Source organism: Myxine glutinosa, chromosome 10, assembly GCF_964187855.1.
Source record: "Myxine glutinosa chromosome 10, kmMyxGlut1.1, whole genome shotgun sequence".
NCBI classification, from domain to species: domain Eukaryota; kingdom Metazoa; phylum Chordata; class Myxini; order Myxiniformes; family Myxinidae; genus Myxine; species Myxine glutinosa.
In genome coordinates, this window is record NC_136270.1 from 112,654,068 (window position 1) to 112,677,424 (window position 23,357).

At 46.5% G+C, this 23,357-nt stretch overlaps 1 protein-coding gene across 1 annotated transcript in view; it reads right to left on the reverse strand.

Moving 5' to 3' along the window:
• Positions 1-23,357, reverse strand: part of TNRC18 (trinucleotide repeat containing 18) — a 183,419-nt gene that overhangs the window by 68,573 nt on the left and 91,489 nt on the right. The window contains 4 exon segments of the mRNA XM_068126273.2: positions 2,678-3,457; positions 5,673-6,090; positions 11,223-11,431; positions 11,980-12,138. Of these exon segments, the coding sequence (XP_067982374.2) occupies positions 2,678-3,457; positions 5,673-6,090; positions 11,223-11,431; positions 11,980-12,138 (1,566 nt within the window).

Consider the following 23,357-nt stretch of genomic DNA (forward strand, 5'->3'; position numbering starts at 1 on the left):
CAAATCCAAAGATAATCCATGAACTTGAAGAAGATCCAATCCAAAGTGGAGGCATTTCTATTCAGCTACAAATGAAATGCCTTGTAAACGTTAAGTGACTGATCACAATCAAAGAATATATTTCCGCTGTTTAATAAACTGACAGGTAAAGTGACAAACACCCCAAATGAATTCAGCACAGATCGTGATTTCGACTATTCCTAAGGAAATTGCTTTTGTACAAATCTGACAGCAGAACAAAAACAGAATGAGTATTCGTGTCTTATTTATGAGAGTAAATCAAACGGAGTGGGGTACGTTTTAATCGAGAAATAGCATGTTCCCCGTGGAAAACTAATAATAAATGTTCGCAAGATACTTCATGGCAACGGTCAATAATTGGATTTTTTTGCTTTAATGCCACCAAATGACCAATTGGAAGTATCCGTAGAGTTAAACAGATTGTCAGTAATTACATCACTCAATACTATTGCACGTTCCTTTCCTCGGCCTTTGATGCGCTCGCAAACATAAAGTGTAGAAACCCCCACGCGCAATATACGGGGTTTTAAAATTGTAATTATTGGTTTGCATGATGCAGGAGACAAGCCCACTGAGCATTTCTTTCATTCTTTGCGATAAATAAATTAATATATATATATATATATATATATATATTTAAATACACAGAGCTTCTGGTGTCTCAACCAATCCTCCGAATACAGCCTACCTCGAGGCTGCATCACAGGCCATTTCTGACTGATCAGACAAACATAACAGCATTAACATGCCTGCTCACCCCACCGCCTATTCCCCTCCATGCTTGAGGAAAAAAGAACAAAGATTAAGGCAAAATGTCCAACAGATGTTTGGCAGAGGAAATGAGTATAGTTGGGCATCACAGGACACTGATGGGCATGACAAAAAAGCAAAACACATTGTGATATGAATATATAACAGTTGGCATCATGACATTTGGCAGAATTGATGCAACGGCACAGTCACAGTATTGTTTAGTTTCTGACAAAAAAATAAAATAATTGGGAGCTTACCGGAGCCATGGATACCACAAGTATCTAAATATCTATAAAGCTCAGTTGACTTTTTGCTCCACCAAATAACAGTGAAAAGGAGTTGAGTAAAAGGGTGAAAATTCTACAGATGCTGTGATAAATAAAGACCTCTGTCGGTTTGAATGTTTGAAAGAGAATAGACGTCTGGATCAATTTTTGAATTAAATTTAAATCCCGATATATATATTTTTTTATATATATATATATATATATATATATATATATATATATATGTATATATATATACGTATATATATATATATATATATATATATATATATATATATATATATATATATATATATATATATATAAACGCGAGTTGTCTGTGTGTGTCCGCGTTTTATTCAGAGATGGCTGAACGGATCTTCATTAAACTTTCAGAGGTTCATCAGTAAGTGCAAAAAAGAATTTTTTTTGAAAAAAAGTTCGTTTTTTTGGAGTAAAAAAAATAAATAAAAATAATAATAATAATCGCTCGATAGTGCCGAAGCCTTTTTAAATGAATGACAGTTATATACAAGTACACATTCGCATAAATAAATATAAAACAATTACTAGACATTTGAATACAAATAAATCAAACAATTCCAGAAGTGTACGAATTTGTTAGTATGGCTTCTTCTTCTTCCTGATCGGCATCACACTTTCAACTCAGAAACTTGAGCCACATGCACTCAGAAACGTGAGCCACATTCACTCAGAAACGTGAGCCACTCCCCTTCCTCTCCTGCCTCCCCCCTCCCCTCCCCTCCCGCCTAGTATATCATATACATTTGGGTTCATGAATGATTTTTCCAGAAATCTCCATTCTGCAGTGTACTGTCACAAGGCAAATGTTCACAGTGCTCTGCATTATATTGCTTAACTTAACAAACGTTTTCTCGATTTTGGCCTCTTCAGATGATTACATTTCTTTGCCCTTTTGAACAAATGTTTTGCTTCTTGGTGTGTGAAAAACTGCTTTGTGTACGTTGTACATTTGAAATTAAAGAAATAAAGACAAGACTTTTCGTTCGGCCAATGGGCAACATTATTACCTCCACCACCAAAGGTGGATGGAGGTTATGTTTTCCCCCCTGTCTGTTTGTTTGTCTGCTTGTAAGCACGATGTCTCAAAAAGATACAGACGGATTCGGACAAAACTTGGTGGACAGGATGGGTGTGTCTCAAGGACGAGTTGATTCGATTCTGGTGAAGATCTGGATACGAATTTTAAAGAATTATTAAAAGCGATTCTTCACCTTTGAGAGATAGGGCCAAAAACGATATATTGCATGATATTTAAAAATGTTGGGCAGATTCGGACGAAAGTTGGTGGATGAGTTGTTTCGGTCAACCTCATTCGTAAAACCATCTTCTTCTGGAAAATTATGGCCCATGCCTGTCTGTAACAGTCAAGCCTTACAAATTACTGCAAATTAGTGCCAATGCATCAACATTGTGCTTCCTTGAACAAGATATTGCTTGAGATAACTATTTGTTACACCAACAGCAAACAAAACTTTTCACTTAAAGCTCTGCTTTCTGTTACAGATTTGAGTTGGAACTCGGAATCTAACCTGATGTCCCCAATCAGGAGATACACTTTGAAGCAAAATACAGTCGTATGATGAACAATTTACCTGGCTTGTGCTCCTGCTCCACTGCCGAGCAGTCATTTGACTCTTGTAATAGCGCCAGCTCACACAATAGAGGTAGGCCCTGTAGATCTGATATCCGGTTGATGGTCGAGTCTGGGCTGGGTGAGTTTGAGGTATTAGGAGGCATACAAAGACGGCCCAACCCCAGCCCAACCATTACAAGCACATTGAGTCCTGCCATGGGGTCATCTGGGTCCATTCCCAAACCCAAGGAACCAGCAAATTTGCTCAATTCCGTCTGTGGAAAGTCTGCTTGGAATGTGGTTCGTGTCCGAGTTTTGGTTTCAACCTGCCCTTGCTCAACTCGTGAATCCTGTGAGTTTATTCCACTTTTTATCTCAACTTCATCAACCGACAGTTCAACCACTGCATCTTTGACCATTTTTGTCATGTTAGACCCCTCTTTCTCTACCGTGGCCTCCAGGCCAACGTTCAGCTCAACTGGCTCTTCCTCAGTCCTCAATTCCAAGCCAACAATGCTATGGTCTTCTTGCCGAGTTTCCTTTTCATCAATTTCCTTTGGTTCCATGAGAGAGTGAGCAGTCGTTTTAACGTGAGAGGCAACGTCAGGATTAACAATGAGTCTTCGTGATGATTCTGCCTCTTCGGGCAGGTACGCAAACACCTCAGGTTTCACCTCATTTGAAGTGCAGCTTTCTCGTGACAAACGAGCACCTGGATGGTCAGGTGAAGACACCACTTCCTCAGGGAAAGGAGCAGCAAAGAGAGTTGTATCAACCTGTTGTTCCAAGTCTGTTGTATCTGCCAAGAGCAGGGGTAGAGAAAAAGGAGAAAGAGAAGATTCTGTTTATTTTAACATATTTTGCATGAATACATATTACCACAGCTAATACTTCTACATCTAACTAAATATATCAAATGGGTTGTGCAGTGCTTTGTGTATTACAAACAGTTCAGAATAGCAATTACTACCATGATGTAACCACTATAGTTGAAATTGCACTTGCCGTTAGTGATTTTCAAGAATCAGGAGAAGTTTTCTGCTCTATATGGAATTTCTATGATGTAAAAAATAAGGTAATGGGGAGTTGATGAAACTTCATCCATTCATCAAAGTGTTCCTCTGCTACGTATATAGTACACATGTACTCTTGTTGTGGTAGGACCATCTTGCATTCCACAAAGATTTTTGGGACAGGTATGCAGTCATTTTGGGACACGTGCTTTAACATATTTAACTGGACTCGGTGGCGTAATGGTTAGAATGTTCTCTGAGTCTGTGATGTCAGGGGTTGTAACCCTGGCCGAGTTATAGCAAAGACTTTAATATTGGTACATGCTGCTTCCATGATTGACACTCAGAATTTAAAAGGATAGAACACGGGCAAACAACCATAAATTAGCAATACTAACAAGGAAGGCTTTGATGGCTCTAAAGACCCCCATCTGCTTTGAAGTTCCTTGTAAGGTAACTCCTATTATTTATTATTTATTTATCATTAGTAAAGATGCGACCACAGAGATGGATATTCTTTTTGATTCGGCCAAAGTGATGAAAATAATGAGGTAACAAATTTCACTGTGTGGGGGGTGGCGAAGAACTTCCTAACCCATCTCCAATAGTGTGCCCAGGACCTTTGAGGTTTGCTAGAGTAGAGATCCTTTGGTGTACCTACCTTGCACTGGCCTAATTTAATTATAAGTGAGAAGGAATTATTGTTTCCACACTTCCAACACTGACATCCAATTATTTTGTAATTTCAGGTTTTGCAATCCAGCCATTTCCCAAAATTAGCTGTTTACCACGTTTAGTGTTTCTTTGAGGGACCGTTGCATTTGAGAATGCTCAAGATCGTAAACGGATTCACAGCCATTTTTAAAAACTCACTGCACTATTTAAGCCCAATGACAGGAAAGACATGCATCAACAAATTTGCCACCATATTGATTTTGCCGCCATATAAAAAAATCACAAAAATCTTAGTGACGATGGTGGCTGCCATAATGGTTTTGCCGTCATATAAAAAAACAAAAATCCTCGTGACGATAGTGGCCGCAATATTGGTTTTGCTGCCGTATAAAAAATCACAAAAATCTTAGTGATGATGGTGGCTGCCATATTGGTTTTGCCGCCATCTAAAAAAAACCCCCCAAAAAAACAAACTTTGTGACGATGGTGATCGCCATATTGGTTTTGCTGCCATATTTAAAAAAAATCACTAAAATCTTAGTGACGATGGTGGCTGCCATCCATACTGGTTTTGCCGCCATATAAAAAACAAAAAAAACTTTGTGACGATGGTGATCGCCATATTGGTTTTGCTGCCATATTTAAAAAAAATCACTAAAATCTTAGTGACGATGGTGGCTGCCATACTGGTTTTGCCGCCATATAAAAAACAAAAAAAAACTTTGTGACGATGGTGATCGCCATATTGGTTTTGCTGCCATATTTTTAAAAAATCACTAAAATCTTAGTGACGATGGTGGCTGCCATACTGGTTTTGCCGCCATATAAAAAAAAAAAAAAACTTTGTGACGATGGTGATCGCCATATTGGTTTTACTGCCATATTAAAAAAACAACAAAAAAACAACTTCGTGACGATGGTGGCCACCATATTGGTTTTACCAAAAATGTCTTTACCAGTATTGATTTCACTTTCTGTGGACCTTCTCATGGGATAATCAGGGCAAAGATTTTTACATAGGATTAATATTTGATAATCAAAATAGGTGAGTCTGAGTCAGGCCCACTTTAATTGGATTGGGACAACATTGATGTCACTGCTGTTTGCATTGTTTGCAACCTATGAAAACATTATGAGTGTCAGTATGGTACTGCCCCATCTTCTGTTATCTTGCTCTTTTATGAGCCTGAATCTTACACATTAAAAAACCCCTCCATTATTGTTCTTCAACAGTTATGGATTAGAAAGGGCCAGATTCAGATGATGAGCTATTCATTTTGACGAGGCAACACCCGATTTATCATTTGCAATGTAATGGAGACTCACCTGCTGGTCTAGCTGAGTAAACAAGAAGACCAGTGGGACCACTCTGATCAGCAGCTTGCTGTGGAGATGGTGGTCTACTAAGTGCCGGGAAGCAGGGAGGCGGTCGAGCTGGTTCTGAAGGATGTGCAGCAGGGCTGGGCTGCGCAGGACTTGGCGATCGGATAGAATCAGAATGTAGGCCTGGAGGACGTGGGAATCGTGGTGAGCTGGGGGGCGAATGTCGTGGAGAGAAGGCTAATGTACGTGCAGCTGTGGAAGCCCGTGGTATTGCTGCGGCCGTCGCTGTTGCCGCCTTCGTTGAAGCTTTGGGTGCCCGCGTGTGTATGTGCGTGTGTCGTGCATCTGCAGTTTCAAGTGTTCGAAGCTCACTGCTAGCAAAATGTTCCTGTTGGCAGCAATAGGCAGAGACATCATGTAGCTGCAAGAGGTTTGTGGGAGAAGACATTTCATGCAAGCTTCATGACACCAGGGCAGAAGTACAAAGAAAACAATGAAAATGTAAACAAGTCAAGAAAGGTCATTTGCATGGTTTCTCCCAATGAAGGTTTCTGATAGTATCAGCATTTACCAGTTCACAAAACAAACATGTGGTCTGCACAGCATAGCATTCTGAGTACTAAGGTGTTTTATTTTACATTGAGTAAGTATTGTAAAGGAGTTATATTGCAATGAAAGAAAATGACATTAGGGCACAATAGATAACCTAACATTGACAGTAACCAGACAAAAATGTACAGAGATCATTCTTATGAAGATTTTTGAGTCACGCGATGAGTGTTAACTGGTCATGTGATGAGCGTTACAAACTGGATTGGAAACTGGCTTAGTGATGAGAAGCAAAGAGTGGCTGTGAGTGCGAGGACGTAAGTAATGGGGTACCTCGGGGACCAGTACTAGGACCATTATTATTCATAATTTACATCAATGATTTGGATAGTGGAGTTAAGAGTCGGCTTTCTAAATCTATAGATCACACAAAGCTTGGCGGTAAGGTAGATAGCAGTGAAAGAGAGAGAGGGAGAGGGGGAGAGAGAGAGAGAGAGAGAGAGAGAGGTGAAAATTTTAGGAAAGTCGAGATACTTTCATAGGTAAAGTAAACAGGGCTTTAGGTTGTATTTGTGGGTGGATAAATTATAAATCAAAATAAGTATGTAATAAGTAATAATAAGTAATAAATAAAATAAGTAATAAGTCGCTCAATGGAATACTGTTCTCCCCTATGGGCCGGTGCTCCTGCCTCACACCTAGCTCGGCTTCACGCTGTTGAAACCAAAGCTTTCAGAATCATTGGAATCTCCCGTGATGAAGCTATCTCCAAGGGCCTTTCACTCACTCACCGCAGACAGGTAGGTGGTCTTTCTGTCTTCTACCGACTCCTCTCCGGCCTTGCTCCCCCAGCTCTCTCTGTGCTTTGTCCCCCAAATATTCCACCAGGACGCACAAGATCTGCCAGCAACCCTCTGATGGTTAAACTGCCGAAATCTCGGCTCTCTGCTCACCTTCACTCTTTCATTCCTCTTTTCTCCCGCCTCTGGAACAAACTCCCACACTCCCTTCAATCCCACTCCTCCCTCCAGATCTTTAAAACAGCTGTTCACCACCATCTCTTATCTTTCCCCATCCAAAACCTTGATCTTTTCTACCCCCACTAATTCACCCCAGATCCACCTTGTTTGAAATTCCAACTTCTTTCCTGGAAGTCCCGGCAGTGTCCATATGTTTTATACCTCTCCCACCTCCCCCCCCCCTTCCCATGCCTCCCCCCCCCCAAAGCCCTCTCCCTCCCACAGATCTCTCGATGTCCCTGCTCTCAGATGTTGTGTTTGTGTTCCTCCCCCTCTCGCCCCATCTTGTCTACCGCTCCCCATGTTATATGTTTTATGTGTCGGTTTGTCTTTATGTGTGATTAATGTTAGCTCTTTCACGAGCCCCGATCTTGTATACAAAAAAAAAGGAAAAAAAAGTAGTGTTAACACTGTATAGGAATGTATTGAGGCCTCATCTAGAATATTGTGTACAGTTTTGGTTATCACACCTGAGGAAGGATATATCTACCATAAAGAGGGTTCACCACACAGCTACTAGCTTGATTCTAGGCCTCGCGAGACTAAGCTATGAGGAACGGCTGAAGGAGACTGGATTTTGTACATTAGATTATGAGGGGATGTGATTGAGATGTTTAGGATAATGAAGGTTATAGACAAAATAAGTGCATAATAATTTGTCTGCAGAATATACAGTGATAGGACCAGGGGCCATAGCCTGAGGATAAATAAGAAGAGAGTTAGCAAAAAGGCAAGGGGTCTTTAACTCAGAGAGGTTAATGCATGGCGTTACCTCTCTGTAAAGGCAGTGGCAGCAGAAACAGTAGATAGGTTTAAACTGGAATTAGATGTGCATCGAGAAGAATTGGAGATAGAGAGGTACAGGGATATTTGCAGGACTTGAAGGTAGCTTGTATGTGGATGGTTGATAGTATACATGTGTAGCGATTGTGACGTCTGCGAGACAGACCCATCAAAAGGTGAATGTGTGGTCGGTATTTGTGTATTACTCACCCGAAAAGGACCTCCACATCCTTCACCCACACCAAAAATATTTAGAGTAATAATAATAATTTACAATTGATATTTATAGTCTGACTTCACAAGCACTATGATGCAGTGCATGCGCATTGGTGCAATCTTAAGGAAGTGGCTAGGTTAATCAAAGGTGCAAATCAAAAGTCTTTTGGGTCTCCTGGCAATGGCCAAACTCAGGGTGCAAATGATCTTGCAGTGAGCATACTGGACTGGCATCATGGGTGCAAAAGGCTTAGTGGTGAGGACAGTAGACCGACATCCTGGAGTCTGCGAGTTCAAATTTAGCTGAAGGCAGCAGTGTTAAAGATTTAAGCTTTCTGGAACTCGAGACAGGCTCATTAATGACCTTCATGCAAGGGGTAAGGGGTAATTGTGGTTCACTCTTTACATCCTCAGGGAAACTTGCATCAGCACAAAAATGCTACCTGTGAAAGATGCCAGCTGAAGTCCCCTGCCTAAGTGAATAAAATAAAGGATGAGAAATGGTGTGACCCATAAATAGATGTAATCTTTGGCAAGTGTCCGTACATGTTTTTTAACCATGGGGTTAGCGCATCACGGGAGCACGATAACAGAAAGTTATTCGAAGCAGCTAATCCAATCCAACCTGTAAACCCTGCTGTTCCGGTCCCTACATCAGACGACGTTGTCTCACAGACCAGGTCATGTTAACCTCGAGAGTCGTGTCTTTTGTTAGGACCGATAAGGTAATTCAACGTGGATGGTCAGTGTATTTGCAAACTGAGCAGTGTGAGTGGTACATTTGCCAAAGCGGCCAAAATAATTATTTTTAAATTTGGGTAATTGAGTTTAACAGAATAGCACTTCTCCACCCCCATCCGGTCCTAACTTGTAAAAATAATATCTATTCGTGTTGGTTTTTGCTCTTTGTGGAAATGACCAATTCTCACACCTACCGGCAACTGTTAATGATTTGTACAGACAAGGGATCTTAACATCACCCCAAATTAATTTGCAGATTTCATATAATAATAAACTGCAAATACAATGGCTGTCACAAGCACCTGCACAAAAGTTGAAAACCCCATTTAGTAACTCGAACGGCACTCGGTAGAGCACATACCTCCCCCAGGCTAAACAATGTACGATTTGTATCCCACTGATATGCCGGAAATGGATCTGGATGTCAAACAAAATTGAACAACTTCTTTCGTGGCACAAACTCAACCTGTCCACCAAGTTTTGTCTAAATCCGTCCATAACTTTGCGAGATATTATGTTACATATTGGATTTGGCCCTATCTCTCAATGGTGAAAAATCACTTAGAAAGTTCTAGAATCCGGAAACAGATCTTCACCAAAAGCTAATCAATCCGTCCTTGTCACAAACCCAATATGTCCACCAAGTTTCGTCCAAATCCGTCCATAGCTTTGTGAGATATTGTGTTACATATCGGTTTTCGGCCCTATCTCTCAATGGTGAGAAATCACTTAGAAAGTTCTAGAATCCATATTCAGATCTTCACCAAAATCTCATCAATCCGTTCCTGTCACACAGCCAACCTGTCTGCCAGGTTTAATCCGAATCCGTCCATAACTATTTGAGATATCCTGCTCACAGACAGACCGACGAACAGACAGACAAAGGTGAAAACATTACCTCCGTCCACCTTCAGTGGCGGTTCAATGGCGGAGGTAACAACGATTTTTCCCAAACTTAGCCACTGAGCCAGGTGCCATCCCTAGCAAAGCCCTTTATTAGAGCTCACAGATCTAGGTCAGTGCGAGCAGGTTTCTGCACATATTTACGCCTCTTGACCATCATGCCGAAGCATTAGCTCAAATGGGACTGAGTAGTCGATGTTTATGGTTCGGCCCGAAAATTCACTTTGTTGTGCAATCACCTAAATATATTCATTAAAATATGGTGAACAACCTGTCAGAAACGGTTATCACTTGATGTTACTTGTATACCTGATCCTTTCATTCGAAGTTGTTCAGTTGGAGGGTGCAGGAAGGTTTTGGTTTAAATAAATTTCACTACAAACTGATTTGGGTGGAGGCAATGCATCATTAAAAGTGGTTAGGCCAATAAATATGATTTCATTTGAAACCACAATTCATGTCAATGGTCAAAGCTTGAAAAGTGAGCTCAAAGGCAGGGGATGGAATGTAATTAAAATCAGGAAAGATGGAGTGAGCATCAGAGTCCTGAAATCATAAATTAGATTCATAAAAGTCTTCCATGATCCTCAATTAAATAATAAAAATATGAACAAAAAATATTCCATCAACTAAACTAATTAAGGATAGAAATAAGAGATAAAACTGAGATTATCACCGCCCACACAACAAAATTTCCATATCAGATCATGTGACAAGTCATTTAACGCAGATTTTGCACAGGCTCACAAATGCCTCATTTTTATGCAGGTATTGAGGCTCTCGGAAGAGCAGGACGACAGGGGACAATGGATTAACAGGTAAATTGGGGCAAAAGGACAAGCACTGGCACAACAACAAACGGATGTGCCACAGCATCTCACCAGATGTATGAAAGCACAGATATGGAAATGGGAGAGATCATGAGGTTGGTTGGCAGTGTGCAGCAGCCATGATGTGGTGGTGGGCAGCAGCATCTCACCAGTGTTGTTATTGCTATTATTAATAAATTCGCTTTGCAATAATTTGCAAAGTTTTTTCCAAATTATTTTTGCAAAAAGCAAACAATAAAAATTTTCAACAGATGACTTGAACCCATCATTCAAACTTCTGATCTCCACATTGCTAAATCTGTCATGTACACCATAATCAGGCATGTACCGTTGTCCCTTACTTTTTCAACAGTGCTTAAGAAAACGATAGCATGAACACTGGCAAAAGCATAAAATTGGCTCAACAAGCAGTGAAGTGTAAAAATATAACTGAACAAGTTGGTACATGAACGATGTTTGCCATTTTCAGTAATTTCACAGTAAAAAGCCAGTCTTAACCCACCACCCCCCACCTGGAGTTGCAGGCTGCGTTGTGCCTCTAGAGCTTGCTGTTGCTGAAGGAGCAGCAATTCGTGTTGCCGTTGAAGCAGTTGATGGTGGTTCATCAGTTGCTGAAGAGACGGGTGTCTAGTGTCGTGCACTGAAGGTGGTCCTGGGTGTGGGGCTGCCGAACCAGGGTACACCGGAGGCCAGAGAGGGTGTGCCCTGTCGACCATCTCTGCTGCAGGAGAAAGCGTCAAGAAAGCAATTCCATTTTTGTTCGTGGACTATCTCAGATATGAACATCAGGAAGTGACAGTGTATCTCTGCAGATCATACAGAGGTAATTGTCATTATATATATATATATATATATATATATATATATATATATATATATATATATATATATATATATATATATATATATATATATATATAAATGCCATAACTCCATATAACTATATATATATATATATATATATATATATATATATATATATGCCATAACTCCATGTTATAACTCCTCCTTCACTCCTTCATTTAACTTCATAACAGAATAAACATCATGTGAGTAAATGTCATAGGCTATAAATCCTTAAGCTAATGCTTCAAAATCTTGTCAGTTTGAAAAATCAACTTAGCCATTTCCTAAGGCACAGGCAAAGCAAGAAAAGTAGGACACAAGTAAACTTCCTCAAGGTGAATGACAGTCAAAAGTTCTCAAAAATCTATCTTTAGGGATTGCATTGCTCTAATTAAAGTGCACCCACACACACAAGGGGCATACCAAAATGTGGAGGGGGTGGCTCGGCAGGAAAGAAGAGGAGATGTCCAGACTGTGGGTCATGTGCCAGCTGGAAGCCCTTTTGCGTTACAGGCACAGCGCCAGGGAGACTTTGAGGGTAGCCAGCCGGCAGGCCCTGAGGCAGCGATGGATGAGCCAACCCTGCAGGAGCATGGTGAGAAACAGGAAACTTTGAGAGTGAGGGCAAGCGGGAGAAGAAGAGTGCTTCTCATTTCTGTGCTCATCTCTCTTTCTACCTTTTGCATTCTTTCTTTAATTCGAATGATTGAGGCTTTTATATAAATATATGTATTATTTATATGTATTGTTTTCTTATTTTAAAAGTAACAATATAGTATGTATCCTCTATTGAATAATGTTTACCATTTAGCTCTTCAATGACAAGATCTAGTAATTATTGATTAATGAAACCTGCCTATTTATTTCGGTTGAGAAAGAAATTACATAAAATTGTGTGAAAATTGAGTTCTTTGTTAACATTTCACCTTGCCTTTAAGGATTGTGTGAAAATATATCATAAAGTTGTTCTTGATCAAAAGTGTAATAAAGTTTAGTATAAAACATCAAAACATTATGTTCAATTTATTTTGCAGGTTTTTCATTAAAATATGATTGCTGTGAAAACATGGCCTTTGTGAATTCCTGAAATCAGAAGGTAAAGGAGTAATCTAGATAATACCTGTTATGTACACGAGAGAGGTTTGTGAGCTTCAGTTTAGAAAAGAGGATATGGAACAAAAGAGGGTTAGATAGTAAGGAATAGAGGGAGGGATAGAGCGAGGGTCGGAGAGAAAGTTAGAGTGAGGATGACAGTGCGGGTTAGAGGGAAGGTTAGAGTGATCGAGGCAAGGTTTGGGGGGAGAAGAGGAAAAGTAGTTTGGTTGGAGATAGGAGTAATGGAAGGGGATGGAAGGGGAATAGATGGGGCTTAAGGAGGGGTGGATGAGTTTTAAAATACTGCCATTGTTGATGGCTAAAGACAAAAAGTGTGAGAGGGGGGTTCTGGGGGTGGGATGGGAGGAGGCCATCACTCCGTGCCTTAAGGTAGCAAATCTTATGCGCAAAAAATATTTAATGTAGATTTGATATTCACGTTATAAATGACCTTGTTTCCAAAATGACGTTTCATTATCGCATTGCTTTTAAACCAAACAAAGCAGTAAATTTCACAATCAAGAGTCAAGGAAATCATTATTCATATTTAGTAAAATCCCACAAATCCCACAAATGAGCTTTATTTATGTCCTGGTTTTCTTTTTCTGAGAAGATTGCTTTCCCAGAAGAGTGGAGGCTGTTATAGCAGCCAAGGGGGGACCAACTCCATATTAATGCCAATGATTTTGGAATGAGATTGGAATTGTGGAATGACATATATATATATATATATATATATATATATATATATATATTGTTGCGAATATGGAATTTGGCCTCCATATCCGCTTGTAAATATTCCCCTATTTTCTCCGATACTCCCCAACTCTCCCTTACCCCATTCCCTAGTCCCATTGTCTGTAAACAACACCCATTAGAGCCGATCTTCCCCTTCATCCCCCCATTAAATGTCGTGCCCAGGTCCCCCGCACCACACGTAGACAATTATAGGACATCTTGCTAGTTATTCTTAATCTATGTCAGTTAAGGACTTGTTTCCATTAATTATGACTCTTCGTTGCACCAGAATGTGATGATATGGCACCAGTAGGAGTTTAGGACCTTCCCATACCTCCCCGCACCTCTTCCCATCATCTCAAGCTCCAACAACAACCACAACAACAGCGGCTTTGCGTCCTCACTCCGGCTCGGTTGGCCGCCATTGAACATGTGCTCGACGGGGTTACCCAGAAGGGGGCTCCCTGTCGGCCCCTCGTCAAGGGCGGAACCGGTAACCCCCGCACCCAATGAGAAGCCATGGGCCGATGCCATATGGGGCGGAGCTAACGAGCGAGGGCGTGACTCCCCGCCGGATATACGCGGCCCCGCGCCGGACGTGACGTTAGAGATGCGCCCCGAGCTTGGAAGGACAAGACGCCACCCTCCCGAGCGCTGAGCGACCTCCCCGGCATCTCCACCAAAGTCGCGACCCACAAGCGCTGTGATACCTTCACGCATCTCTGGACACCACCGTACGTGATCCTGCCCTGAGCACAGGTGCACCTGGAGCGATCGCTACCCGCTTTCCTGGCCATCAAACCCCGTGTGAGTGAGCCTTGTCCCGCGTTTACCTGTCGTCTGTCCGGGGATAATATAAGTGTGTTTAAGTGCCCACCTTCCTATGTTTCCCTCTTGTCCCTGTAATCTAAACCTTCCGCAATTGTAATAACAACCTTTGAGAACCGAAACCCTGGTGTCGTATTGTGTCATTATAACCCAGCCGGGTGTCTTCTCTTTCCTATTGAGCCAGCGTAGCGCGATTAGTCAACATTCGGGCACAATCGGGTAACTTGTACGGATACGGCGGCCATCCCGCTCGGCCCACCATACCATCAAAGTCGTATCTGTAACAATTGGTGTCAGGAGTGGGATTCGAGGCCCGACCAAATTTTGAAGGAAAAAAAAAAACGAATAGAGGAAAAAAAAAAATTTGGTCAAAATTTGGAGCGGCCGAAATTTGTTTTGTTTTACGAAACTCGAATTTTGCAAGTCGCGCTATGGCGGATCAAGACGGCTGGGGTCCGGTAGGGGAGAGTGAGGCAGGGTCGGTCCAGGACCAAATTGAGGGACGTGAGGAGAGCGAAGCAGCGAGGGTAGCAGACGCGCAAAATGGCGCCTCGCTGGTCACCGCGCCCGTGACCGTGGCAGCGCCCCTGGTGGATCCGAACCTTTTTATGTTGCAAATGAGGGCCCTTATGGAACGAATAGAGGGCCAAATGGGGGTAATGAGGGACGAAGCGAGGGCTCAGAGTGAGCAAATGGGGGTAATGAGGGACGAAGCGAGGGGTACCAGTGAGGGATTAGACAATAATTTTAAGGGATTAGACAATAATTTTAAGGGATTAGACATGAAATTTGGGAAATTAGACGATAGATTAGGGGAAATACAGGAGGGGTTAACGGGGGTAGAAAACAGAATGGCCGCTCAAGAGAATCAAATGGAAGGGATGCAAAAAGGGTTAGAGGGGTTAGAAAACACCATGGAAGGCAAATTGAGGGACATGAGGGACCAAGCGGAAAGGGAAGTTAACCAAATGGGGCAGCAGATAGAGGGGGTCAGAATGGGGGTAGAAACCAAACTGGATGCTCACAGGGAGGAAATGGAGCAGATGAGGGTGGCATCTGGGCAGGAGATGCAAGTGATGGGAGAGGAGATCAGAAAAGGAGTGAGTGAGGAGGTCGGAGGAGTGCGCGAGGAGGTGAGGCACTGTAAGGAGCGCATGGAGAAAGAGGTGAGAAAGGGGACTGTAAAATTGCAAGGTGGTATAGAGGAGTTGACGCTGGGAGTAGAACAACTGACAGTGGGACAAAAGGAGTTGGGGGACCAGGTAAAGAAGAACACAGCGGTAATAGAGGGTTTAAAATCGACACAGAAGGAGATGAAAAAGGACGTAGGGGTAATTAAAAAAGAGTGTCAGACGGTACATGAGGACCTGACGAGGAAAATGGACAAGGTGGTAGAGGTAATGGAGGTTAAAGAGCGGGAGGTGCGGGAGCACATAGAAAAAAATAAAGTGGAGTTAGAGGAAGAACTTAAAGGGGCGCACGAAGAGATGAAGGAGATGAAGCAAAAATTAGAAGAAGTGGAAGAAGGGGTGAGCGAAATTAAAAAGCGACGGAGAGAGGATAAGAAAGAGATAAAAGAGGAGGTAAAAGAATTGGTCCAGAGTCTGTGTTCGGATCGTGATGATGTGCTCATTAACCGGATGAGGGATTCGCAGGTGATGGAGGAGAAGCGAAGAGAAAGAGGACCCGGTGTAAGTGGTGACCAATATGGTCGTGCGTATGATGCGCCAGGTGATTTAATAAGCTTGGGGGTCGAGATAGACCCGGATGTTCGTGAGAGGCCAAGAGTGAGGTGTATGGCTGGTCCGGAGGGTATGGAACGAGAGGTGCGAGGTGTGGGTGAGCAAGGTTGTGGTGGTGGTGGTATGGAATGGGTAGCGGGTTGCGGAGGTGTGACCCATGCATCGACACCAACAGGGGTAGTTGTTGGAGGGACCGGGGAGGCACGAGAGCCCCTTGGGGGTAGTGTACTGTGGGGGCCCGGCCGGTTCGGCCCCGCGCTGACCCCGCAAGGGGCGACGCACGGGGTCCGGCAGGCGGGCAACGACTCACATACGAGGTGGTCCCACAAGGTCCCACTCGCGCCGTATGACGGCAAGAGTGATCTACGCGCGTACCTGGCGCAGTTCGACTGTGTGTGTAAGAGCAACGGTTGGGGTGAGGACGAAGGTGGAGTACACCTGGTGGCCGCATTGCGCGGCGCGGCGGCGGAGGTGCTGACGGCATTACCAGCGGGTGCTCTCACCCTGCCAGCCCTCCGCGACGCCCTAATTAATCGATTCGGCATAGAACAGCAGAGCGAGCTTGTTAAAGCTCAGCTCGCGCTGCGAAAACGCAAGCCCCAGGAAGCCATCGGGGAACTTGCCCACGACATTCGCCGCGCAGTGGGGATCGCACATGCTAGCATGGCAGCGGATTCCCGGGAAAGCCTGGCGCTGGACCATTTTATCCAGGCCCTCCCGGATATTGAGCTCCGGCAACAGCTCGCCATGTGGCGCCCGCAGACTCTGAGCCAGGCGGCTGACGCTGCGGCCCGTTGGGAAGCAGCGAGGCCCCTGGCCCGAGGGGGCGAGCGTCTCGCAATGGCGGTCCGCCAGGTGGGACCCCCGGTGGAGGGCGGACCCCTTAGGGGACCCGCCCCCGACGTGGGTCCTGACCTGGCGGGCATGGTCCGGAGGCTGGTGGACCAGCGCCTGGCGGGACCTGGACCATGGCAGGCGGCCACGGAGGTGGCCCGCGGTGGACCACGAGCGGGTAATCCAATTCGGACCTACAGGGGGGGGAATTTGGAATTCCGGAGGCAAGCACCTTATCAGGTGAGGTGCTATACCTGCAACCGCCTGGGTCACCTGGCGCGGCACTGTCGAAACGCGCGCCGGGATGATCCCCGGCAGTTGAGGTCCTCAACTCCGCCCAGGGGGGAGCGGGTTAGCCGACCCCAGACACCCCCCCGCCAGACCCCGGGAAACTAGAAGGTGTCGGGCACGTAGGGCGGTGTTCGGCAGCAGAGGATGGAGGAGAGCCCTCATTGACGCGACAGGTCATTTATTGTGGCCAAATTGGAACCGGTAGCCTGACAATTAGATGCAAAATTGCCGGCGTGGGGGTAGACGCCGTAGTGGACACAGGAGCTAGCGCCACGATCATCAGCCCTGTGGTCCTTGATTCGAGCGCAGGTGGCTGGGATAAGATCCAGCGCCTGCAAAATTATAGTTTGCAGCTTGCTACCGGGGTAACGGCCCCGATCATAGGGCGTGGTTCTGTGACCCTCAAGTTAGGGTCGGTAAGGAGGGAGATAGATGTTTGGGTGGCGGAGGTGTGCGACCCATGTTTAATAGGGTTGGACCTGTTGACTGCCAGCGGTTGTAAAATCGACTTGTGCCGGGGGATCCTGCAGGTGGGAGTAGAAGAGCTGCCGTTAGGGGGAGTGAGCACGGCCGAGAGAGCGGAGCTGGAGGCTTCCGAGGCCGTGACCATCCCCCCAAGGGCCGAGGCGATAGTGCCGGCCCGGTGGGCAGCTCGCCCAACATGGCAGGAGTCCTGCGGCCTGGTCGAACCGGTGGCAGCGCAGTCCATACCGGGTTTAATCGTGGGCCGCACCCTTGTAAAAACGGACGGACCGGTAGTGGCCGTCCGAGTAGTCAATGTGAGTACAGAACCACGCACTATAGTAAGGGGCACGAGGGTAGCTGGCTGCACCCCAGTTGAGGAAGTCGCGACAGTGAGGGGCGAGAACGTCCAGCCGAGCCGACCCCGGGGGGAGCCTTCAATAACAAGTAGGAATTGGCCCGATCCCATTTGCGAGATGGTAAATCGTAGTAGCGTAGAGTTGGGAGGTACCCAGAGGGAGGCCTTACACAAACTGGTTGGGTCCCATTTGGACCTCTTCTCCCTGTCCACCGAGGATATTGGACGTACGGGCCTGGTGAAACATCAGATCCACACCGGTGAGGCCCGGCCTATTCGTCAGGCCGCCCGACGGCTCCCTTGGAGCAAGAGGGCGGAAGCTGACGAGCAGGTTGCAAAAATGCTCGACGCAGGTGTGATCGAGCCCTCGGGAAGTCCTTGGATGTCACCTGTTGTGCTGGTCAAAAAGAAGGATGGGACCACGTGGTTCTGCGTGGACTATCGCCAGCTAAACAACGTGACACTCAAGGACTCATATCCCCTGCCAAGGATTGATGACACCCTCGATGCCGTTGCGGGCTCAAATTGGTTCACAACTTTGGACCTCAAGAGTGGGTATTGGCAGGTGGAGATGGATAGGGCAGGGAAGGAGAAAACGGCATTTTCCACAGGTAAGGGACTGTATCAGTTTACTGTGATGCCGTTTGGTTTGTGTAACGCCCCCGCCACCTTTGAGAGATTGATGGAGCATGTACTAGGCGGCATGCCATGGCAATCATGCCTGGTGTACCTGGATGACGTCCTGGTACATGCCCAAACGTTCCCCCAGGCACTAGCTAATTTGGACCAGGTGTTCGGGTGCCTCAGACAGGCAGGGTTGAAGCTGAACCCGAGTAAGTGCACTTTGTTTGCAAGAGAGGTGGCCTATCTAGGTCACGTGATTGGCCGCGAGGGGGTAAAAACAGACCCAGACAAAATTAAAGCGGTAGAGGAGTGGCCCGCACCACGTACCATCAAAGAGGTGCGGGGATTTTTGGGACTCTGCTCCTACTACCGGCGCTTTGTGGCGAAATTTGCGGAGTTGGCCCGTCCCCTCCACCGGCTTACGGAGAAGGGGACGCGATTTAATTGGACACGGGAGTGCCACGAGGCCTTCCAAAAATTGAAGGGGTGTCTAACATCCGCACCCCTTCTAGCTTACCCCACTAGTGACGGGACATTTACCCTGGACACGGATGCGAGCCAGGAAGGATTGGGCGCAGTTTTGTCTCAGACACAGGAGGGCGTGGAGAGAGTGATTGGTTATTATAGTCGGGCCTTAAGTAGGCCCGAGAGAAATTATTGCGTCACTCGCAAAGAGTTATTGGCTATGCTGGCTGCCATGAACCATTTCCACCCGTACTTGTACGGGCGGAAATTTTTGGTTAGAACTGACCATTCCTCCTTGCAATGGCTCCTTCGGTTCAAGGAACCGGAGGGCCAAATTGCAAGGTGGTTGGAAAAGTTGCAGCAGTACGATTTTGATGTGGCCCATAGGGCCGGGAAGGCCCATGGTAATGCGGACGCACTCTCTCGGCGTCCTTGTCTGGGGGAAAACTGTAAATTTTGTGCGAGACACGAGGAGAGGGAGCAATTGGGCGATTCCGCCCCGATTCTCGTCGTCCGGGCAACCCGGGTGAGAGGGCCAATTTTGCCACTAACCGCGGACGAGGAATTTGGAGAGTTGGCTTGGAGCACGGCCCAGCAGGAGGATCCTGTTCTGGGGCCGGTGTTCCAATGGGTCAAATTGGGGCAAAGACCAAAGGGGGAAGAGGTCACCCCCCTCGGGGCACAAACAAAGGCATATTGGGCTCAGTGGCAGACCCTGGAATTGAAAGGCAACATCTTGTATCGCAAGTGGGTGGAGGTTCCCTCTGATCGAACTTCCTGGCTGGTGATAGTCCCTGACAAATTCAAGAACGTCATATTGCAACAGGTGCATGGTACCCGCTCCGGCGGCCATTTGGGCAGGACAAAGACAATATCTCGGGTCCGCCGGAGGTTCTATTGGGTGAATATGGGGCGCGACATACAGGACTGGTGTCGGAGATACGACGCCTGTTCTGCCAAAAAGGGACCAGCACGGAGGATGAGGGCCCCCCTTCAATTACATCAGGTGGGGGCCCCCCTTGAGCGGGTGGCTATGGATATTCTAGGACCGCTGCCCCGCACCCGCCAAGGTAATAAGTATATCCTCGTTGTGATGGACTACTTCACCAAGTGGCCGGAGGCCTACGCCCTCCCCAACCAAGAAGCAGGGGTGGTAGCGCAGGCCTTCGTGGAAGGATTTGTGTGCCGGCATGGGATTCCACAGGAGTTGCACACCGACCAGGGACGAAATTTTGAGAGCAAATTACTAAAAGATGTGTGCAGTCTCCTGTCAATTCGAAAAACCAGGACAACGCCTTTAAGACCTCAATCTGACGGGATGGTGGAAAGATTCAACCGAACTTTAATCCAACAACTGGCACTGTTCACCACCACCCGTCAGGATGACTGGGACGAACATCTCCCTTATTTGCTTATGGCCTACCGGACCAGCCAGCACGGGGCCACCGCATGCAGTCCAGCGTTGCTTATGTATGGGCGGGAGTTACGGGCTCCCGCCGACTTGCTATGCGGTCCCGTGCCAGACACAGTGGTTAACCCGCCGAGGGAGGGGTACGCACGTCACCTAGAGGAAGGCATGGAGCTAGTCCATGCCTTCGCCCGCCGCCAACTCCATCTGGCGGGGGAAAAGATGAAGCGCAGGTACGACGACCGGAGCCAGGGGAGTCAATACGCTCCGGGGACGAAGATTTGGTTCTTTAATCCCCGGAGGCGGAAGGGAAGGTGCCCAAAACTCACCTCCCCCTGGCAAGGCCCAGGAGTCGTCCTGTCGCAAATCTGTGACGTGGTCTTTAAGATCAAAATGGGGCCACGAGCCCTCCCTCGGATCGTCCACGCCGACCGGATAAGACCTTACACCGGCGAGCAGGCGCCCCCGTGGATTGCCTCGGCTTTAGATGCCGAGGCGGGACCCAGTACCTCTGAATAAGGGGGGCTTATTAGTGCCAGAGGACTGGGGGATTGAGGAGCGATAGGCCCGGTGGGAGAGGGTGGCATCCCTGCCACCTTTCCCATGGGGGGGCAAAGGAGCAATAGCTTATGGGGTGTATGGCAGTGAAAACTAGCCCGGGTGGGTTAGGATATGGTGTGTAGGGATCTAGCGAGGATTGACATTAGGTGACGATAAGGTTAGTTAGTGACTGATACCTGTAGTGGGGACGCAGGTAGATTAGAGTGGATGATAATGACGAGGGAGCGCAATAGTTTAAAGGGACGACTGGGAAGCGCAAGTTTCAGAAGGGAGTAGTTAGCTGGGATGATGCCGTGTGTGTGAGGATGGAACAGGTGTGATTGCACAGGTGTGCAATTGGACAGGTGTGTGGAGCAGTGTATGAGTAGTGAGTGTGTGGATCAGCGCGAATGCGCTTGGGGAGAGAAGGGTGCAGGTGGCACCAGGTGTGAGAGCACAGGGTGCAAGTACAGGTGTGTGGAGAGAGTTGGAGTAAGTGGTATGGAGTGGTGTGCGTGGTGCGAAGGTGTGGATGGGGGAAGAGTGGACCCCTTTCACGAGTACCCGGGGCGGGTAGTGTAAGTGTTAGGTAGAGGGTACAGGAAAATTGTGGTTGGATATTGGCATTTGTGGTGCGGTTGCAGAATGGTGTTGTGAATGGGTGCATTAGTGTTGTGGAAATGGCTGGGCGTGTAGCCTGTTAGTGTGTGTAGTTGGTTGGGCACTCCACCACTGTGAGGATGTCGGCCAGGTGAGGCCGCAGGTGGGCTCTGGGAGCCGGTAGTTGTGAGTGGGTGCCTGAGGATCCCGGGTGTGGATCGGGCAGCCCAGTGCCAGAGAGGGCACGGAGTGGGGAGAGTGCCAGAGGGCCTTCCCCAGGTAGTTAGGTTAGGGCAAGGAGCAGGTAAGCTCGGAGGCAACTGCAGTGGTGGAGGTGTGCAGGTGGGTAGACCCACTGGGAGAGGTACACGCCGCAGCCCAGAAATTGTGCGAGGGCACCGGGAGATGAATCGGGGGAGTGAGACCCCAAATTGAAGAGCACCACAGTTTGGCCAATGGGAATTGGTTTTTAGAACCCATAGTGTAAGAGGGCCAATGGTTTGGCCGGAGAGAGACCCCGGGTAGTGTAAAGTTGTTAAAGTCATTTAGGAGATAGTTAGGATTGATGAACCTGTCGCACCATACGCAGCCACTTGCCTGTGGTGATGATGATGACTCCACACCTGTGTTTTCTTTGTTTTGTTGCAGGAAATGAGAATTGCTGTTGGATTTGTGAGACGCATCACGACGTGGATGAGACATTGGGGTGATTCCATCTCTCCCTCCCTAGGAGGGACTGATGATGAATTGGTGATGGCAAATTTTGATGTTGAGTTGAAAATGGCAAATTTTGATGAGAGTTGAAAATGGCAAATTTGATTGGTTAGGAGGGAGAGAAGACGAATTTGGTATATGGGAGGAACGGGGAAGACAGTAGGGATGTTTGTGGATTTGTAAAGTAGATGTTTATGGGTAGTGTTGTGTTTTGTTGATACAGTAAGGGGTAAGGGAGGGGCCATGTAGGTTACCTGGTGGGGGGGGGCGTACGGTAGGAACGTACCTGTCTCACCTGGTTCCCATGTGCCCCCAGTGTGCATCACCTTGCATTGCGTGCACTTTTGCGCCCTTACCACCTTACTCACTTGTCTGCTTCTTTTGTCTCCCACCTCCGAGGATCTGGCTTTGGGGTAGAGAGAGAGGAGAGAGAGGTGCTGGCTGCGCAGTTGTGGGCCTGCACTTTCGCTGTTCGCTGCCTGGATCGGTACACCATATGGACCGCAATGTTTGTGGCCACCCACAATGGACCGCAGTTCGTTTGCGGCCAAGCACCACCCGGGGATGGACCTATGGATCAACGTGGCACCTATGCCATACAGGTGAACCACTAATAGTTAACACCACCAAGTGCACCACAAGAAGAGCAAGAGACACCTGCAGGGTTAGGGGTTGTTGAAGTTATTTTTATTCCAATGAACAATGGTGACTGCACCGATTGGTGGTGGGGTGGTGCTTTTGATGCTGGGAAAGGGTGCTCTGTACGTTATTAAAGGCCGTCGGCCACAGAGCACTCGTGGGTTGGTGTATCGATGTTGGCAAGCGCGCTCTCTCTATGCATAACATCTGCATGTGTTCCTCCAAAAACAGGTCCTGGATCGTAGTGTAAATAGCAGCGTAGTCTTGTAAATAATGCTCCCTACCGGCTGTATGTTTAGTTTGAGAATTCTTTCCGGATTCGGTTATCCTGTGGGTGTGTTTCTGAGAGGAGAAGGGTGCAACGTCGCAGGGGGACATATTTACTCATTTGTGAATATCTGTAAAACTGTCGCACTCAGGGTAGAGTTAATAGTAGAGGGAACTACATTGCGTGCCACACTAA